Here is a 16,923-nt window from a genome sequence, read left to right on the forward strand (position 1 = left end):
GGAGGGCTTCAGCTAAAGCAAGAAGACTGCTGCCTGTGAGCAGAGGCTGTAAAGGATGATATGTGAAGAGCTATTTGGTAGGCAAATGGCAGAGAGAGGAGAAGAAAGAGATAGAGAGTGCAGAAGATTAGATTGTGGAATAAGAGACAGGAAGAGAAAACAACACCTGTATACAGTGATAAATATATCAACTTAATACTTCAGATGTGTGTAACACACGACAGTGTCAGGGACTGTTCAAGGACATTCCCATCATTCACTTTCTGGCCTCACCCCTTTCGATTTGAACTTTTTTCCCCTACATGTTCATCTATATGAGAGAGTGTTAGAACGAGGTTTGATTCACCAGAATCAGAACCAACCATTCAGGAGACGGGGGCCCTCAGAGTTGACCCCATATTGGACCCCCACACCGCCTAAAGACACACATATCAGAAAGCTAACAAACACTGTTATCCACAATTTCAATTGTTTGGGGAAAAATACATATGCAAATGATGCTTTTCTTTTTCTTGATATGTTATAGAGTAGACACTCCTGAAGTTGTGGCCGCTATCGGTTGAGCAACAGCAGACTTCTGAGTATATGGTTGGAGGGTCAAGTCAAGGTCAGTCTAAACATGAAACCCTAATGTTGCCTTTGCTCTTCTGTCTCACCTCAAATATCCATTAGATTACATAATTAAAAAAGCTTAACTCAGCAAAAACTGGTCAAGGGCTGATGTGTACAGCTCCCCTGATGTGAGCACTTCAACCAAAACAACCACGAGTTGATCAGGATGTCTTTGTTTCCACCTGATGCTGCTTCAGATTAACAGATTTATTTATGTTTGCATTACCATATATGTGGCAAAAACACAAGGCAGACTAGACCCACCGACGGAAAGTTTCAAGCTAGTTTTGATATAGTAATGAAATGAATAAAACGATCGCTCTAATCCCCCTTGAGGTTGTTAATCATAACTTCCTACTCACGTCGAAATCACTATTAAGGAAGTGTAAATTTACACCATATTTCCCAGAAACAGCAACGCTTTTATCTTTCATCTATTAGGCCAATGTAAGCTGAGCCTTGGTACGGCCATGCTTCCTGCTGACACACAGTTGCGTACCTGTCACACACCTGGCAGCTGCCAATTACAACAGCAGCAATCTATTGTTGGCCTCCGTGTATGCCGAGATTCAATGTCTTGCTCAAGAGCACCCTAGTGGTAGCTGTTCAGGGTGCAGATAGAAACGACCCACATTTTCTGAGCGGGTGTGAATTCAAACCAGCAAACTCAGTCAGTCACTTGTCCTCGACTGTAACCTCAACAGTGCTGTGGCTTGGAAGACGTCTCGTCCTCTGCAATTCATTTCACTTTTTTACACTACAGCCCAGCTATTATTAATCCAACAAAGTCTTTTGAAACTGTGCATTGCATTAAGTGTCCTTCTCTTATTTGCTGAAATCCTTGATTCTCAAAATTAAATTTCGCTTGTCAAACCAAGTTTCCCCCCCAAAAGGCAATGAGGATATTTCAGCCCATTTAAGATAATGCACAAAGCTTTGTGATGTATAATGATGTTTTTCAATGAACAGCAGCAACTTCTTTTGATGCTTTTGTTTAATTTGCAATATGAAGGTGACACCAAACTGCTGAAATGAAAAGGATCCTAATGCTTAAGGGGATTTTTACATAGACCTGAAGTCACTACACTAAAGCCACATTGGTTTCCATGAGGTCAAACTGGGGTTATCCTCATATGATCACATGTGAGCCATCACAAATGAATTTGGGCATGTGGTTTACAGAGTGAAAGATGGCTGGAAGTTACATTCAGTGTAGCTATATTATTAAAGTAATTATTTCCTTGAAACATTTACACAGATATAAAACTACAGCTAGCAACATCCCACTGGAAATGAGGCCTTTGATGTTCAAGATGAACTTTACATTTATTCTGATATATGCTGCTTGCAGCAATTGAAAGAAATGAGGTTTTCTGAAGTTTTCTAGTTAATGTTTTAAGGGATATAAAATACTATTAAATATCATGCACGTAAAAGATTTTAGTAATTAATTGCTGAACCACTTTAAGACAATGGTCAGCAAATTTGTGAAATTTTAAGGACACATTTAGTAAAATATTAAGGGGTTAAAGGATAATAAACAAAAAGGCCACATCCAGGCACAATCTCAAACATAGTTAGCATCTTGCACAACACACATATATACATATAATCCCAGTGACAGGAAAAGTCACAATTCAATTTACCTGCAAAGATTGACAGTTCACCTCCGGCTCTGTGCTGGCTGCAGGCTCTGTATCAGATAAGAGAGAAAGGGAAAGATTAAATATAAAAAAACAGTTAAAATGAAAAAAAAAACACAAAAAACTACACACAAGCTGTTCATTAAAAACCCAAACCCTTGTCCACATTATCTACAGGGGTCAATAGCCATCCAAAAGCAACCCCACCTTTTACCATAAAAGGTCAGACCGCTTTATATGCAAGGCATCGAGTTCAGGGAGGGGCAGAGAGGTTAAAATATCATGCATGGCTAAGGTGGCATTAATGACCACATTCACATTCTCGTTTTCTCTCTCTCTGCCTGCCAGCCGCTCATGCAGGCAGAGGAATGGGGGATTACTGAGCTCACTTCGTGGCCTCAGACCGGTCGTACACCTGGCCATACAAGGGCCTTGAGGAAGAGAGGCTTTCACATACTGTGTAGACACGCGCACCCACAACCTTTATAAAACCAGGGCCACAACAACCATAGAAGGCAGGGGTCTACTGCCAAGGGCCTCAGAGTGTGTGTATCCTTACAGTGAATGAGTGTGTGTACAGTACTGGTGCTTCAAGGGTGGCTGAGTGCCTTGTGACTCCCATGGATTACAGGGGGATAATCCACACACACACTCTCTCACACTCACACACAAATCAACACCCAAAGACAATAATGGAGTCTGTAAGCTGTTTTCACCTATAGCGTTTATCCTGTGAAGTACTTTGTAAGTCAGTGAAACCTGAAAACTGGTGCACCAGCTGAATTTCAAGTCACAGCTTAATGTTTAACTAGTTGGTCTGAGACTAAAAACTGCTGTTTGGCTTCACAATGAGGATCTAAGAGAGAATTACTAAAATATTGCTGCTTACAGTAATCAATACCAATAATGTGTATATTTATGGCAAACATTAGCTGTGGTTTGAGTTGATGTTTAGTTTAGGCATACCTAATCTAGAGCTATATACATGTGGATAAAATTGTGGTACTCACACACAAGTATGGTCTCAATACTGTCATGCTAAGAAGAAGCGGGATGTATTAGTTCACATTCTTGTGGCATTAGGCTAGCTTAATTCTACTGAGTTGGATCCAGAAGTAGGAACAGGGTGAGTAGGGGTCAGAATGGGGTTACAAAAATATTAAACTATATTTAGCCCATTTTGGCTTGGGCTTTATGAAGTTCCAGGGGATAATTCTGGTGTATACCGGATTTTAAAAACGCTCAAGGAAGAATGCTCAGTTCCCAACTTTTCCTGAGACAGCGTTTGAAGATTTTATGTCAATTCATATTATTCAATAATAGAATAGTTGCTTATCATTTAAAACTGTTGGCTGGTGGTCATTATGTCCACCTTCGTGTTCCCACTCACCTTGACCTCCTCCTGTTGCACCATGCCCCGGCTGGGCCTCCCCAGAGAGGGCAGACAGAGGGGTGGACGTGCCCCTAACTTCTCCCACTCCAGCTGTGTCCACCACCGTCCACTTTTCCTCCACGTCCTCGTCTTCACCTCTTTCTGTTGGCCCGCCCTGTTCTTTGCCATTCCTCTCTGCCAACTCGTTCTTCAGGAAGTCTTGAAGGGCAAACTCCTCATCCCAGTCCAAGTCTTCTCCAGGCTAACAAAAGAAAAGAAAGGGAAAGACGAGGTCTCAATAAAAAGAGTGCAATGGTGAGATGCACAAGAAACTGGCAAAGCCTGATTGTAACGAATTCCACTGTGGCAAAATCCAACTGGAGGGGATGAGGCTGGAGGTCAGCAGTGACAGCTGAAAAGAGAACTAATGCAAAAGAAAAATTCTAAATCTTCCAACAGACACCCTTGAGAAAAAGTACTGGCCACACTTACAAGTGTTTCTGCAAAGATCACAGTAAAGAAAAAATAATTGAATTTACTTTTGTTGATTAATAAATCCAGGGGAAATGTAATTGCATCTGTTCTTCCCTGAATCAGGGCTATACTGTGTAGATTACCTCAAAGTAAGAGCTGTATTTTATTTTTCAAAGCACAACTTGGTTACTGTATGCAGATCCCTCTACCTCAGCAGCAAACTCATTGTGTTTTGCAGTAAAAACACCGGTGCTGTAATGGAAATGTTGAAGCGTGTCGGTGCATTTTGTGCGAGGAGCAGTGCGTAGGTGTGTGGTCACATCTAAATTGTGCGCGTGTGTGGGTACACATGTCCTCTTCAGCCGCCAACTCGGACTCGACTCTCCTCCAGCAGATACTCCATCTGTCTGAATGCAGTATGAGCCGTCACTGCTCTCCAAGCATACACTCCAATATCCAATGTTAATAAATACAAAAACACATGTAAATGATTAGATGTGAATAAATTCCAAACCCATTATGACCCCTCCTGCCAGTGAATATTCAAACAGTGTAGGTAAAACTTTCTTACCTATGTATGTACAATGTATAGTGACTACAGGTTAAGATTAAAATATTTCTTCTGAGAATAGTGAAAGCAAGGGGCTGCTGCTTTGTATTAAATATAGGTCAATAGATAGAAGCCCCATGATCTAGCCCGCCCCTCCTCCTCCTCTCTGACCTCTTCCTCGGGTGCAGGTGTCTGGCATGAGGCCTCTCTGCTGTCCTGAGGTGTCTTCAGCTGCTCCAGCTCCTCACACAGCTGCCGCTTCTGGTTCTCCTGCTCCTGCACCCTGCGTGTACCAATACAAAGATCCTGTTAACTAAAAACAGCTGAGGGATTGTTCATTTTTTCAAAAGAAAATATGGAAGAAAGTAAAAGCTCTCTTAATGTTCCAGAGAGCTAGAAAAACACGTTCACAGACATCCTAGAGAAGACAGTACAGTGGACATACTGTACCCAATCCGCAGGCCCATGCAGTGTCCCATTCTGTTGCCCAGGGTGACCAGCGCCAGTTCTCCGACTGGCCAAGTAACAGTTTCTTCACGTCACAGTTTCGTAGATCCAGTCCCAGCCCGACCCTCTAATCTCAGACTACACCGGCTCTCAAGTGTGTCCTACAACAAAACCCTGATCCTAGCACCGTCTTGTAGTCGGTCCACATTAGCCCAAGTACTGCAAAGCAGGAGGTAGAACTCTACCTACAACTAGCCCTCTTCAGTTCTCTTTTCACCAAACAATATGAACGTTCCTGAGCTCACCCTGGTAACTAAACACCTGTAAATCCAACATGGACAGCCTGACCAGTTCTCCTTCTCTGGTGGTGTACTGTACCACTCTAGCTCTGTTATATATCTGAAGGGGATGGCCGTCTCCATGAACACACGTACAAAACAGACACACACACACACGGCTCAAGGCAAACCCATCACAGAGTCAGAGTGAAGTCCAGAGTTGGCACAGACTCAGACCTAGTGAGGCGGGCCCTTTGGGGTCATTGAGGTCAGGATGATTGACAGGCCTCTTCCCCACTCAGCACAACTGACTGGCCAACTGAGACAGAGCACTGGAGAGCAGAGACACCCACATTTGCAGGGGTCTGATATTAATTAGCGTGTGGTGGTATTTATGTGGAGTTTTAGAACATTTTAGGAATATGGACTTCTGATTGGCAGAGCTACTCCAATAGCAGAAAAAAAAAAACGTAAACAGCTGCATAAAATCCTCTCTAGTTCTGCTAAGTAAATTATTTTGAATCCTGATCCTGGAAGCTCCACAAGTACTCCTACAAGCTTACAGAAACCGCTATTGGCTTGTTTGAACAAGGAAGGTCAGCTAGGCTAATCAGCTAAACTTGATCGCTCATTACGCCGACACTGCATTTTTATTCAGTTCATAATTACACTGCTAGATTTAATCAGCTTCTAGCTTTCTTACTTATTCTGAAGTCCTCTTTCGTGGCGTCAGTATTACCTTACTTAGCCAGAAAATGAAGTCTTTAGCTCTGCCCACTGGGGTTTGATTCAACCAATGAGATCACGACTGCACAAGAGCAACTCCTCCTCAAACAAAGAGTTTCCTACCTTAGAGTCAAGTTGTCTTTAATTAGCCAGCACAAAAGTCACTGCCGATCGGCTCTCTTGCACCTTCCTCTGCTCGCATACCAAATCTTCAAACATCACTCGCTTCAGCAGCTCACACATTTCGGAATGTCCACTTATTTTAACTTCCACAGAGAGTGCAGACGACAAAGCCTTTCTCACCTGACTGAAAGGTGCAGGATCTCGGTGCGGGACCTCCTCATGTTACTGGCCATTTTGATCAGCTCCTTCTCCAGGGAGTCTGTGTACTGGGCCAGCTGGTCTAGGCTGAGGGCCCAGTCGGCCCTTCTCGCGTCCAGCTCGGCGTGCACCGTCTGTGGGAGGACGAAGCCGAGAGTCAGCCGCACGGCCTGAATAGCTAGGTGTGTTTCACACCTCCAAAAAGTTCTGACACCTAACTGCAACAAAATGTTTCCATGTCAGCCGGCACACCAAAGAAACAACAGAAGAACGACTGGTACAGCTCTGCTCCACTAATGGTTTCAGTCTCATTTGCTATGTTTTCTGCACGTACTGTGGCTGTACGTGGCTAATGAATGCAGAGTGGCAACAATGCGAGAGGAGGGGGGGGGGAGACAGAGAGATGCAGAAAGTTGCAGTGAGGGAGGAGGGGAGTGGGTTGTGTTCATGGTACAACACACTGACTAAACAACACTGCTTGGACGGGGCCTGTTGGAGAGTTATATAAGTGAGTTATCCCTAGAGAAGAGAGATGGTGAGTGGGAAGGAGAGAACAAGCAGTGATAGATAGATATAAAGAAAAATATCGCAAACGGTAGAGGGAGAGGAAGATAGAGATCACATTACATCATTTCATGATTCATATATTTAAGAAAAAAGCTGCTCAAACTGCTCTCTTTTCAGCCTGAAATTCACCCATAAGCGAATGCAAACATATATTGCTCATAGGCACTAACTGCAGTACTCTGAAGCTGCAACTTCTCTTAAGCTTACATCAAGTGTCAGGCAGATCTGTGAAAGTGGATCTGACCTGGAGACTGGTGACTGTGTTGCCTGCTGGCTGTGCGCGGTCTTCCAGCAAGCCTTTGGCTGTAGACAAGACAGAGTTGGTTTCTTCTGTGAAATCCTTTTTCTAAAAGACATAAAGAGGAAGCATGTTGTGTAAAAGAAATACTTCAAGATGGAAAGTCAAGAATCCAAAATGTCTCATGCTCAACATTACCAACAGGTTTACATGCATTCATAAACCTGTGGCATTATACTATTCTAATTGTTCTAAAGTCATATTAGAGCCTAGGCAATCTTAAGATGGTAGACATTTAATTTAATTCAAACTTCAAGATGACAAGTCACCTTTTAATTCTCACTTGATGGCATTCCAATCCAATTCTTGAAGTTCAGTCAAGTCTTAAAGGTTCGACACTATGCTACAAGACAATTTCACACTACAGAACAAATAGATGCCAAACTTAATCATCACATACCAGTGAACTTATGAGGGTCTTGAACTCCAGAGCCATGTGTTCAGGGTTGGGTCCCTGCAGCATCAGCAACACTTCCCTGTCCAGCGTCTCATCCAACGAGGAGACGAAGCTCATAGTGGTGGACAAATGGGGAGCCTGCAAGAGATATTTACACGAACAAACAAAAAGGGAATTAAAACCCATGCCAACCCAATTATTACAGAGAGGCTGGACTGTGAAAAGGACACAGTGTGTGCAGAACTGCAACTAATGTTTGGACAGTGCTTTGTATTGTGTGGAATATGTAAGAAGCCCTACAGTTAGTGGAAGTCTGTAGGCATAGAACTTCTCAGAACTGGGGCGGTAATATATACTGAGATTACATAACATTGCAAAACTAGCCAGGTCTGTTAAAGCGGATGGTCAGTGTGGATGATGCATCTATGTCGGGTGCATTGGAGTTTATAAATGCATCAGTTTGGCTGCTACTAGGAAGTTGACAAAGAGAGCAGCAGTGAATTCTCTGTCAGGAGTGAGAATGAAAGTGCGTGCAGAGAAAAGAGAATTAATGTCAGAATTAAGACAAAATTAAAGAAGATGGAACGTTTTATAAGAGGAAAATGCAGAAACAATTAAATTAGAGATCCTAAAAGAAAAGGCAGTGAAAGGGAGTGATGCTGACCTCCAGTGGTGACTGTGCCAGAGCCAATTCTGTCTGTAGGGATCCTGAGCTGTTCTGGTTCAACCTGTAAGCCACCGACAGCGACAGACCAGCCCTGTGAGAGACAGGAGGGGGAGCAGAGGTTAGGGGCGAACAAGTTATAAACAAAGACATTAATTAGAAAAGGTGGTAGTGCACTATTGTTTCCCAAAGTTACAGACCAAAACATACAAACTGTTTTTTTTAAAAGATACAGTTTGAGGATAGAGAGTTTCTCTTTTTCTATAAATTCAAAGTTTGAAAAATTGAAGATGGCTAATCTCTACTTCCCCCTGCCCGTAATATTGCCGACCCCTTCACCCCAAGGTTATTCTTGGTTCACTCACCCAGGCAGGTCCGGGTGCATCATCTGCATCTCCAGCTTGCTCTTGTCTGCCCTCAGAAGCTGGAATCAACAACAGAGAGACCAACATGACTAAGTCCATCCCATTAGTTATTTAGGAGGTCATCCCTGTTCCCTACCCTTTCTCCAAAACAACAAATCTGTGGACTACAGCTCCCGTGTGTGGTAGGGCAGCAGCTGTTTTATCCCCACAGTTGGTCTCCACAACCAAAATGCCAGTGACGCACACGCTGATAGTTGTACCACTGGTACACACTCTGGACGCAGGAGAGAATTGGTAAAAGTGCCGACATGGTAGAATTTACATTTTACCTGTATTGAATTTAAATATCACATTTAGCTTTAATATTTTCAGATATTTTCCCCAATATTTCTAATCCTATTTAAGCGTTTTTTTTCTAATTAAGAGTTAAAAGATCTATATGCCTCTTTTTTCAAACTGGATTAATCTTTACTGAACAAAGCAAATCAGAGAATCACTGCCTGATGTTCTGCAAACTCATTTCAGCTGAGCAGTCTTAAGTTGACCACATGGTTCACACGCAGCACATAACATGGCTGCAATGGAATGAGACAAAAAGAGATCAGAAACAAGTAATAGCAGTGAGAGCATCTGTGAGAAACTAACGGGCGTTGCTGATGCGGAGAAACTGAAGTAATGACACAATGTGAAGTTCAACCCACTGACCTCTGTGATGGAGGAGTATTCCTCCACTGTTGACTTCAGCTCATTTATCTGTCTGTACTTCTGTAAAAGAAAGTAAACACCAGTTTGAGTTTTGGAGAGAAACAGAAAGCAGGACAAGAAACTGTTCCCATCATCCAGAAATTAATTTTTCTTTTTTTAAACTTAACAGCAATATAATTGGTAGCTGAAGCGAATACGATTTTACAGGGTTTCGCACTGAGCCAGTGTTGAATGCACTCAAGGAATGTTATGCATCGTGAAACGGCCACAAGTAGTTTTACAGCAACAGGAAAATGGATACTTAAAACATAAGGCACTGACCTCTTGTATCACAGCTTCCTTTTCACCAACGACGGCATCAAAAGAGTGAATTTGCACCTGAGGACAGGGAGGTTACAGAAAACACTGTACAACCGTAGCATGGTCAACACAGTGATTCTAATGTATCTGAGACAGCTCAATGTGAGCAAGGAAAACGGATATACACAAAGAAAGAATAAGAGAATGACACTGTGTGATAGGAGAATGAAGAGGCAGAGATGTAATAATGCAAATTAAATTCTAACTACAATTACCGCCTCGCGGTTGTATGTCTCCGCCAACCTGTCAAGTTGCAGTTTACATTCATGTCTGTCCAGACTCTACTATAATATATGTAGTGAAGGCTTTCACAGAATTTGATAAGACATTTTTGGCAACGTCATCACTATATTGACATTGATTCCAGTGAGAAACATGCCGTCTTCAGGTCTGCAGTCTCAACCAGCTGTTGGGGTAAGCCAGCTAGGTGACAGTGTTTAGGCACTATTGGAGGTGGTGAGGGACAAAATCAAAGGCATCTTTGACAACCCTCCTCACCCTCTCTACAAAGAGCTGTGGCCGATTGGATAAAAGATGGGATCAAAGCCTGGGAGTTGTTCCTCATCTTAGCCGAGGGTCTGAGGATAAAAGTTCTCGTTTGCTGTACAGATTGTAAAGCTGCCTGGCATTTTTTATTTTTAATATAAGGATAATTGACTTGACTTGGCTTTGTTGGTCTTGTTCTGCTATGGCTAGCACAGGGACATACAAACTATAATGCAGGGTTAGTAAAAGGTACCTGAAGGTCAGTGTTAATGTCACACAGCTCTGTTAACCTCCTCTGAAGCTCGTCTGTCTCCATGGTGACCTTGAAGTTCTGGGGAGCCATCAGAGGGGAGTTAGGGCAGCTGGTCACATCCTTTATGTACAAACATGTAACTATAGACTCTCAGTAATCCATCTATGAATGGACGAGCACTACTGATTCCCTGTGAAGTCAGTTCATTGATTTTATTGTCAACTCCTCTGACAGAAGTTCTCTTTGCACAGTGGAGTACCTCTTCCTGAAGAGACGCGATCTTGGCAATAAGACTCTGGTTCTCTCTCTCCTGCAAAGAAGAAAAAATAGCAAATATGGAAATGCATGCTCAGTCATACATGTTCTGCTCTATTACATTCTGACAGCTTGACGTGTACGTTAGGATTAAAAGTCCTGGACTGTGTCTACGACATCAGGCCTTGTTCAAAGCTTGCATCATTTTTCTAACGATGCCAAACATTTTCTTAATTGAATGGTATGACGTATATTAAACAGTCTGTATGGCTGACATTACTCCATTTCCCTTCTTTGAAAGGCTAAGTTGAAGGACAAGCATGTTCATTTTTGTATCCAAAAGGGGTTAACAACAGTTGCTGCTTTTACTTTTGTTTTGCAATGCTGTACAATATATTTCAGCTGCAACTGTCTAAAAATGGAAGAAACCCTTATAACAACAGACTCAAGCTTTCTGATTGACTGAAGCATGCAAGAAGCATGCATTTCATAGATCCTCTCAGTTTGACTGACCACATGTTTGCCGTGTGCCGAGGCACGAGCTCTGCCTTCCTCCGTGCAGTTCAGAGTGGCCTTCATGTCCTCCACCTCCTCCTTCAGCATCTTCTCCTTCTGGGCCAGCTGCTGGTTACTGTGCGAGAGGACAAACAGATGGAAGTCAGCAAACCACAGAGTGCTGCACTGAATCGGTGCTGTGTATTTGCAGGAAAGTGCTTCTTACACCCTGGCCTGATTGCGTAGCTCCTCATTCTCCTCTGCCAGCTTCTGGTTGCAGTCCTCCATGCCCTCCACCACCTGCTTCAGCTTCCTAACCTCCTCTTCGAGCTTTTGGTTGCTCATCTGAAGGTCAGCAACACAATACACCAGCTCTGAGGTCTCACTGAGGAGAGATAGAAACACACAGGCAGGGGTGAAATTGGGCCCACCAGAGCCGAGTGCCGACTCCCGACATCCAAATTGTACCTGCTCTCATACGTTTGGCTTGAAACATAAACTTTCAGACAATGTCTTCCTCTAACTAAACAATTGTGGTCTACTTTTTACATGACTTTGTTAAATAGCTGGGAATCATACAGCAGCAAGATCGATGAAGTAATTTGCAACAATAAAAAACAAAACAATACTGCATATTACGCTATTGAGCCTATCAGTATCTCCACAGGGAAAATACACACATTGAATAAGTTATTAATAACTTGGGCTGTGTGTGTCCACATAGCATTTTCTTTCCCCACTGCAGCCAAAACTATTTTCTTGCTTGCTGTACACAAAAGGGACGCATGCACCTGTATTAACAGACAATAAGCCCACCCGAACCCAATCCCCAACCTCATTGGACAACATGGACACACTCACTAATTCACACACATCACTTACAATTCCACTCTGGATGCTTCCCCTCCAAAGGCCTCCAAGCTTCCTGAGGTCATATTGAGCAGGATGGACCTCTTGGCTAAAACACACACATACACAGATCCAAAGCACACACAAGGTAATCAAACTCCAGGCCTCATCAAAATCAGATGCGTATGCAACACAAGGACATGAAAAGCAAAGATATTTGTGATTATAAACCACACTCACCACACAGGCTGTCCCTGAGTTTGGCTGAGTCCTGAGTGATGTCATCTGGTGTCTCTTCCCTGAGATACAAAGACATCAAATTCAAGTATTTACACAATATTTTATAAGACTTGGCAGTCATGCACTATGCTGTTTCTTTTAGACTCCTAAAACCATTTTGAAATGATTTGTTGAACTGTATTTTTTGGTGCCTGGCACATTGAGAACATTCAGCTCTCTGCTCAGTCTGAAACTCGTCCTCTACGTGTGATGTACAAACAGACCCAGGCCGCACTGCAAAAACAGCTTGCTGGCTGGAGCACAGTCCGTGCTCATTTGACAGTTATACTAGTGTGTGGTCAGCAACTATTATTTTTAAGCAGGTCTTCCACAGTGGATGCAGGGAGCCTCTGGTCTCGTCAGTAACAAGAGGAAGTCCATTGCAGCAGTTGCAGCCCTTCAAAGCCTGAAGTCTCCAGTTTTATTTTCAGCCCACACATCCGGCCAATCTTTAAACACCAAAACAGAACGGCTTAGAAGCGTCATCTCGACCAGGTTTGTCAAAATGTGACGACTTGCATAAGAGATAAATAGACTATATCTATATATATATATATAAATAATAGGAAATATTTTTACTTTCAGTTTAAAACCACCATCCGAGTCATGTCAAACTACATCAGATGTATCAAATACACTTTCATATAGACCTGATGGAGCGCAGAGAGTGTGACGCAGAATTTTCTCTGAGAAAAAAAAAAAAAGACCTCGTTAAATGGAGATGCACACAGCTGAAACTATAATGGAAACATGCTCGTATGATGCATCATCCGCCTACACAAATCTACTTGCATAACTCAAACAGAATATATGAGTCGCTCTTCCATGAAAAGGCTAAAAAGAAATCACAGGACCGGTGAAGAAGCCATTTTTGCAACTCTGCAACTACAAATGTGTAGAATAAAAGAGCAAACGTGTAGCGACTAATTTAGTCATAGTGCAGATATCTTGATTAGAACATAAGCAAACACAAAAAGATCATAAGAAATTATTTTTGGAAGTGGAAGGAGGAGTTTGCTCAAAATATCCATCTGTCGATGAAGACCATTAGCTGTGGCTGAAACTTCAACAATTTAAAAATAGGTACACTAACAAAAGCTTGACTTTGTTCCAGGATGTTCACTCACCAAATTAACCACACTAAAAGTTCCGGTTCCTAAATAAAGGATCATACGACTAAGGAATCAATATTTTTGGAGTAAAGCCCTTCATTTTCAATGTCGGCTTCTCAGTACCCGTTGTTGCGGCAGTCATCAATCCACTCCTTCATGACGGCGTGGTACGTGTCCAGGTCAATGGAGACGTCTTTGTGTTCTGGATCCAGCATGTTGCAGAGGTCCTCTAGGCCGCTGTCTTCTGAGCTGCGACTGGTGGTGTGCCGCAGGTAGTCCACAATGTGAGACACGAACACTTTCCCTGAAAGATGACGGTGACACAGAGGCACTCAAGAAAACCATCATCTCACCGGAGACTTTCATCCCATTGGAACAGTGATGGTTAGTAAAGTACAAACACACTTCTCCTTACTTGGTTTGTTCAGTTACAGGTGAAGTAACCAAAAGTCAAAATTATGACTAACACATTTCTTAATGCTGTTTTCATTTTTCAAAAAGCTCTTCAGCATTCATATATTTTTTTTTAAATCACAACAGAAGTCTAAACTGTGGACGAGTTTTAGACGATTACATTTATCAAATCTCATAAATATCTCGACAAAACTTCACTAGCAATACTCCATGTAGTGCATGTTTTACTATTTTCACAGGTTTACATATGGTACTATTCCCCAAAACTGTTTCCATATCATAAACAACAAACTAACACAAAGCTGAATTTGACAGAAATGCGCTATAAGTCCACAGCAATAATGAGATTAAACTCAAAATGAGGTTAAATCACACCAATCATGGTGGGAACACATTTTAACTTAAGACCTACTACCACTACTTTTAAGTTCATTCTTTTTTTCAATACTCTCTATGGAAAAAGCCATAATTTAAAAAAATATAAAAAATAAAATAAAAAATAAACCCAATTAGGATTGAGGTCGATGGAAAGAAATCACGTTAACAGAACACACTTCAGAAGAGTCTGAACATCTCAAAGATGATAATCTTCCTTTTCAAAATGTTTTAAAAATAATTACAAATTTAAAAAAAGCCCACATCCTCCTTCTTTAAAGATAGCACAGACCCCATACCTCTGCTGCACAAGATGGTTCAGTGCAGAGAAGCTTTTAAAATATTGAAAGAACTCTCAACCAATGAGCAAACTTAAATAAAAGAGATTGTGTTGCCAAAGCTAGGAGGCACAAGAGGAAGACTCAGACAATGCTGACACTGTGTGAATTACGTCTGCCTTCTACACAGAAAAACACACACATAGTATACTCAATGACAAGTTAGAATTGGTAATTAGACTGCCGCATTCCGCTTGCTGGAAGACTGAAATGCTGGAGCCAACCACACATGGCCGTGTGCGTTTGTGAGAGCGTACCTCGGCGCTGGGTGTCGCAGGCATGGAAGATGGTATCGAGCAGATTCTCCTCACAGATTAGGCTGATCTCTGCCATATTCTCCTTCCTGCTTTCAGACGTCATTGAGGATCCTGAGCATGAATATGCAACATGAACACAAAACAAACAAAGAGCGTATTGAGCTGCAAAACGAGCACATGATGCATTTTCAGACAGACACATTAACAACTGTAACAGTGTGATAACTAGACACTCCGTTACAAAGTTACATAAATACGTTAGTTTGAGGCTACAACTAGAAACTGGCCACTGGGCCATCATTAACCCTGGTTTCTTTCACACACAATGACTTCAGGTTTTTTTAAGCTGGGAGACAACCTGGTCACATGTGTTAATGTATGATTATGGAACATGTAAGCACAAAACTGAAATAATGAAGGTTTTGATCTGGCTATTAACAGAAAGAAAAAGGAAGCCAACGAGGCCGATGGAGTCCTGAAGCCCTTTGGAAAATGCAGGCTTTGCAGCCTTACTGGAGTCCATGACTTTTCTGTTTGTATGAGAAACCTTCTCTGCACCAAATTTGGTTCTCCAGGTTATTAAACGACTGGCCTTTGAGATGATCATGTTTTGCAAGCCTTTGTCCTGAATTGTTAGTTTTGTAGTAAGCCTGTTTATTCTTCCATTTAATAAAGGAACGAGGAGTTTGCTCAGCAAACAGAAAATCTCCATCTGTCGATGAAGACCATTAGATGTGGCTGAAAGCTCTGGGGGGAAAAAAAGCTTGTGAATTCACATTTTTATCTTTCTTGTGTTCGCTGCAAGTACGCGGCTACAACAACCTGCACATCCCATCCGGCCAGCAGCCGCTCCTACCTACCTCCATCTCCCATGGAAAGTCTTTTCACGACCAGAGCTGGGTAGGACAGCTCACACTCCGTCGAGTTCCCCGTGTCTGCTGAGCAGAAGTTGAGGTTGTAGGAGAGGGTGCTGTGGTTTGGGGTGAACGTACGACTCAGAGGCGGGCTCCTGCTCGGCCTCTCGCTCTCGGGCGGCACCGACTGTGGTCCTCGCGTGAAGGTATAGTAAGGGGAGTCCTTGGACGGGCCCGATGGTGTCGAGCAATACTTCTGCCATGTCTTGCCTTGGCTTAAATCACTCCCATCAGCACTTCTCCTCTCGCCTAGAGTGCTAGTGATGGTGTACGTGACGTTAGTTGGCGTGGAGGGGCTGCATGCTGGGGTGGAAGGAGGGACAGAGGGAACCATGCCGCTCCTCTGGGAAGCTGCAGTGCCCATCCCTCTCCCCTTCACCTTCACCTTCACTTTCCCCCTTTCCCCCTCGTCTCTGTGGAGGGTCCCTTTCTTCAGGATGGTTTCCAGGTTGTGCCGGAGGCCACTCTGCGGGCTGTCGTAATTGCTGGACGAGAGCTTTGGAATCTGAAACGGCGAATTGGGCTCGCGGTCACCACGCCACTGAATGGTCTGCAGCTTGCGGCAGATGCTGTCCACGGGGTTGTGGCGTCGATTGGACTGGGGCGTGTAATAGTCCATGCTGCTGACGGCAGGGCTGCAGAGCTGGCTTCCTGGCTGGAGGAGAGGCTGAAGTCTGAGGACAGAAACAGAGACTTTTTTTTTTTTGTTTAACTGCATGCAAAGTTGGTTAAATTGAGACAAAGGAAAATAGAAATATGAAAATAGAAAATGAGAAAACCCTAGGGTTATTTTGTTGGTAGATGAACACCTCTCCTGCAGTGGATAACTGGCACATTCAGACTAAACTGCTTTCACTGTTTGGACTAACTCCGAGATTAGAGGCAATAGAAATCAGCAGGTGAAGCTGCAATGGTGGAACAAGATACATGTCCGGCATACAGAGAATAATTAGGAATATTTGAGACCAATATGGAGTAGCCCAATATGAACAATTTTAACCTGCCTGAACCACACACAATTAGGATAGGAGTCTAAATAAATTACTGTTCGTGCATACGGTTTTACTCCCGTCATCTTAACGTGAACATATGTGCATCAATATGTGATCAAAATCAA

The 16,923-nt window shown here is 42.8% G+C and overlaps 1 protein-coding gene across 1 annotated transcript in view; it reads right to left on the minus strand.

Annotated features, from left to right (window-relative positions):
• Nucleotides 1–16,425, minus strand: part of lrmp (lymphoid-restricted membrane protein) — a gene marked incomplete at its 5' end in the record, with an annotated part of 29,099 nt that extends 12,674 nt beyond the window's left edge. The window contains 19 exons of the mRNA XM_079183684.1: nt 2,259–2,305; nt 3,646–3,889; nt 4,823–4,934; nt 6,406–6,557; nt 7,235–7,336; nt 7,689–7,823; nt 8,350–8,443; nt 8,715–8,773; nt 9,420–9,479; nt 9,741–9,797; nt 10,519–10,596; nt 10,778–10,828; nt 11,287–11,404; nt 11,495–11,653; nt 12,151–12,226; nt 12,358–12,416; nt 13,632–13,812; nt 14,893–15,003; nt 15,753–16,425. Coding sequence (XP_079039810.1) covers nt 2,259–2,305; nt 3,646–3,889; nt 4,823–4,934; nt 6,406–6,557; nt 7,235–7,336; nt 7,689–7,823; nt 8,350–8,443; nt 8,715–8,773; nt 9,420–9,479; nt 9,741–9,797; nt 10,519–10,596; nt 10,778–10,828; nt 11,287–11,404; nt 11,495–11,653; nt 12,151–12,226; nt 12,358–12,416; nt 13,632–13,812; nt 14,893–15,003; nt 15,753–16,425 — 2,568 coding nt within the window. The remainder of the gene's footprint in view (nt 1–2,258; nt 2,306–3,645; nt 3,890–4,822; nt 4,935–6,405; nt 6,558–7,234; nt 7,337–7,688; nt 7,824–8,349; nt 8,444–8,714; nt 8,774–9,419; nt 9,480–9,740; nt 9,798–10,518; nt 10,597–10,777; nt 10,829–11,286; nt 11,405–11,494; nt 11,654–12,150; nt 12,227–12,357; nt 12,417–13,631; nt 13,813–14,892; nt 15,004–15,752) is intronic.
• Between the last annotated feature and the right edge of the window lie 498 nt (nt 16,426–16,923).

This window comes from Pholis gunnellus (assembly GCF_910591455.1).
Source record: "Pholis gunnellus genome assembly, chromosome: 22".
Classification (NCBI taxonomy): Eukaryota; Metazoa; Chordata; class Actinopteri; order Perciformes; family Pholidae; genus Pholis; species Pholis gunnellus.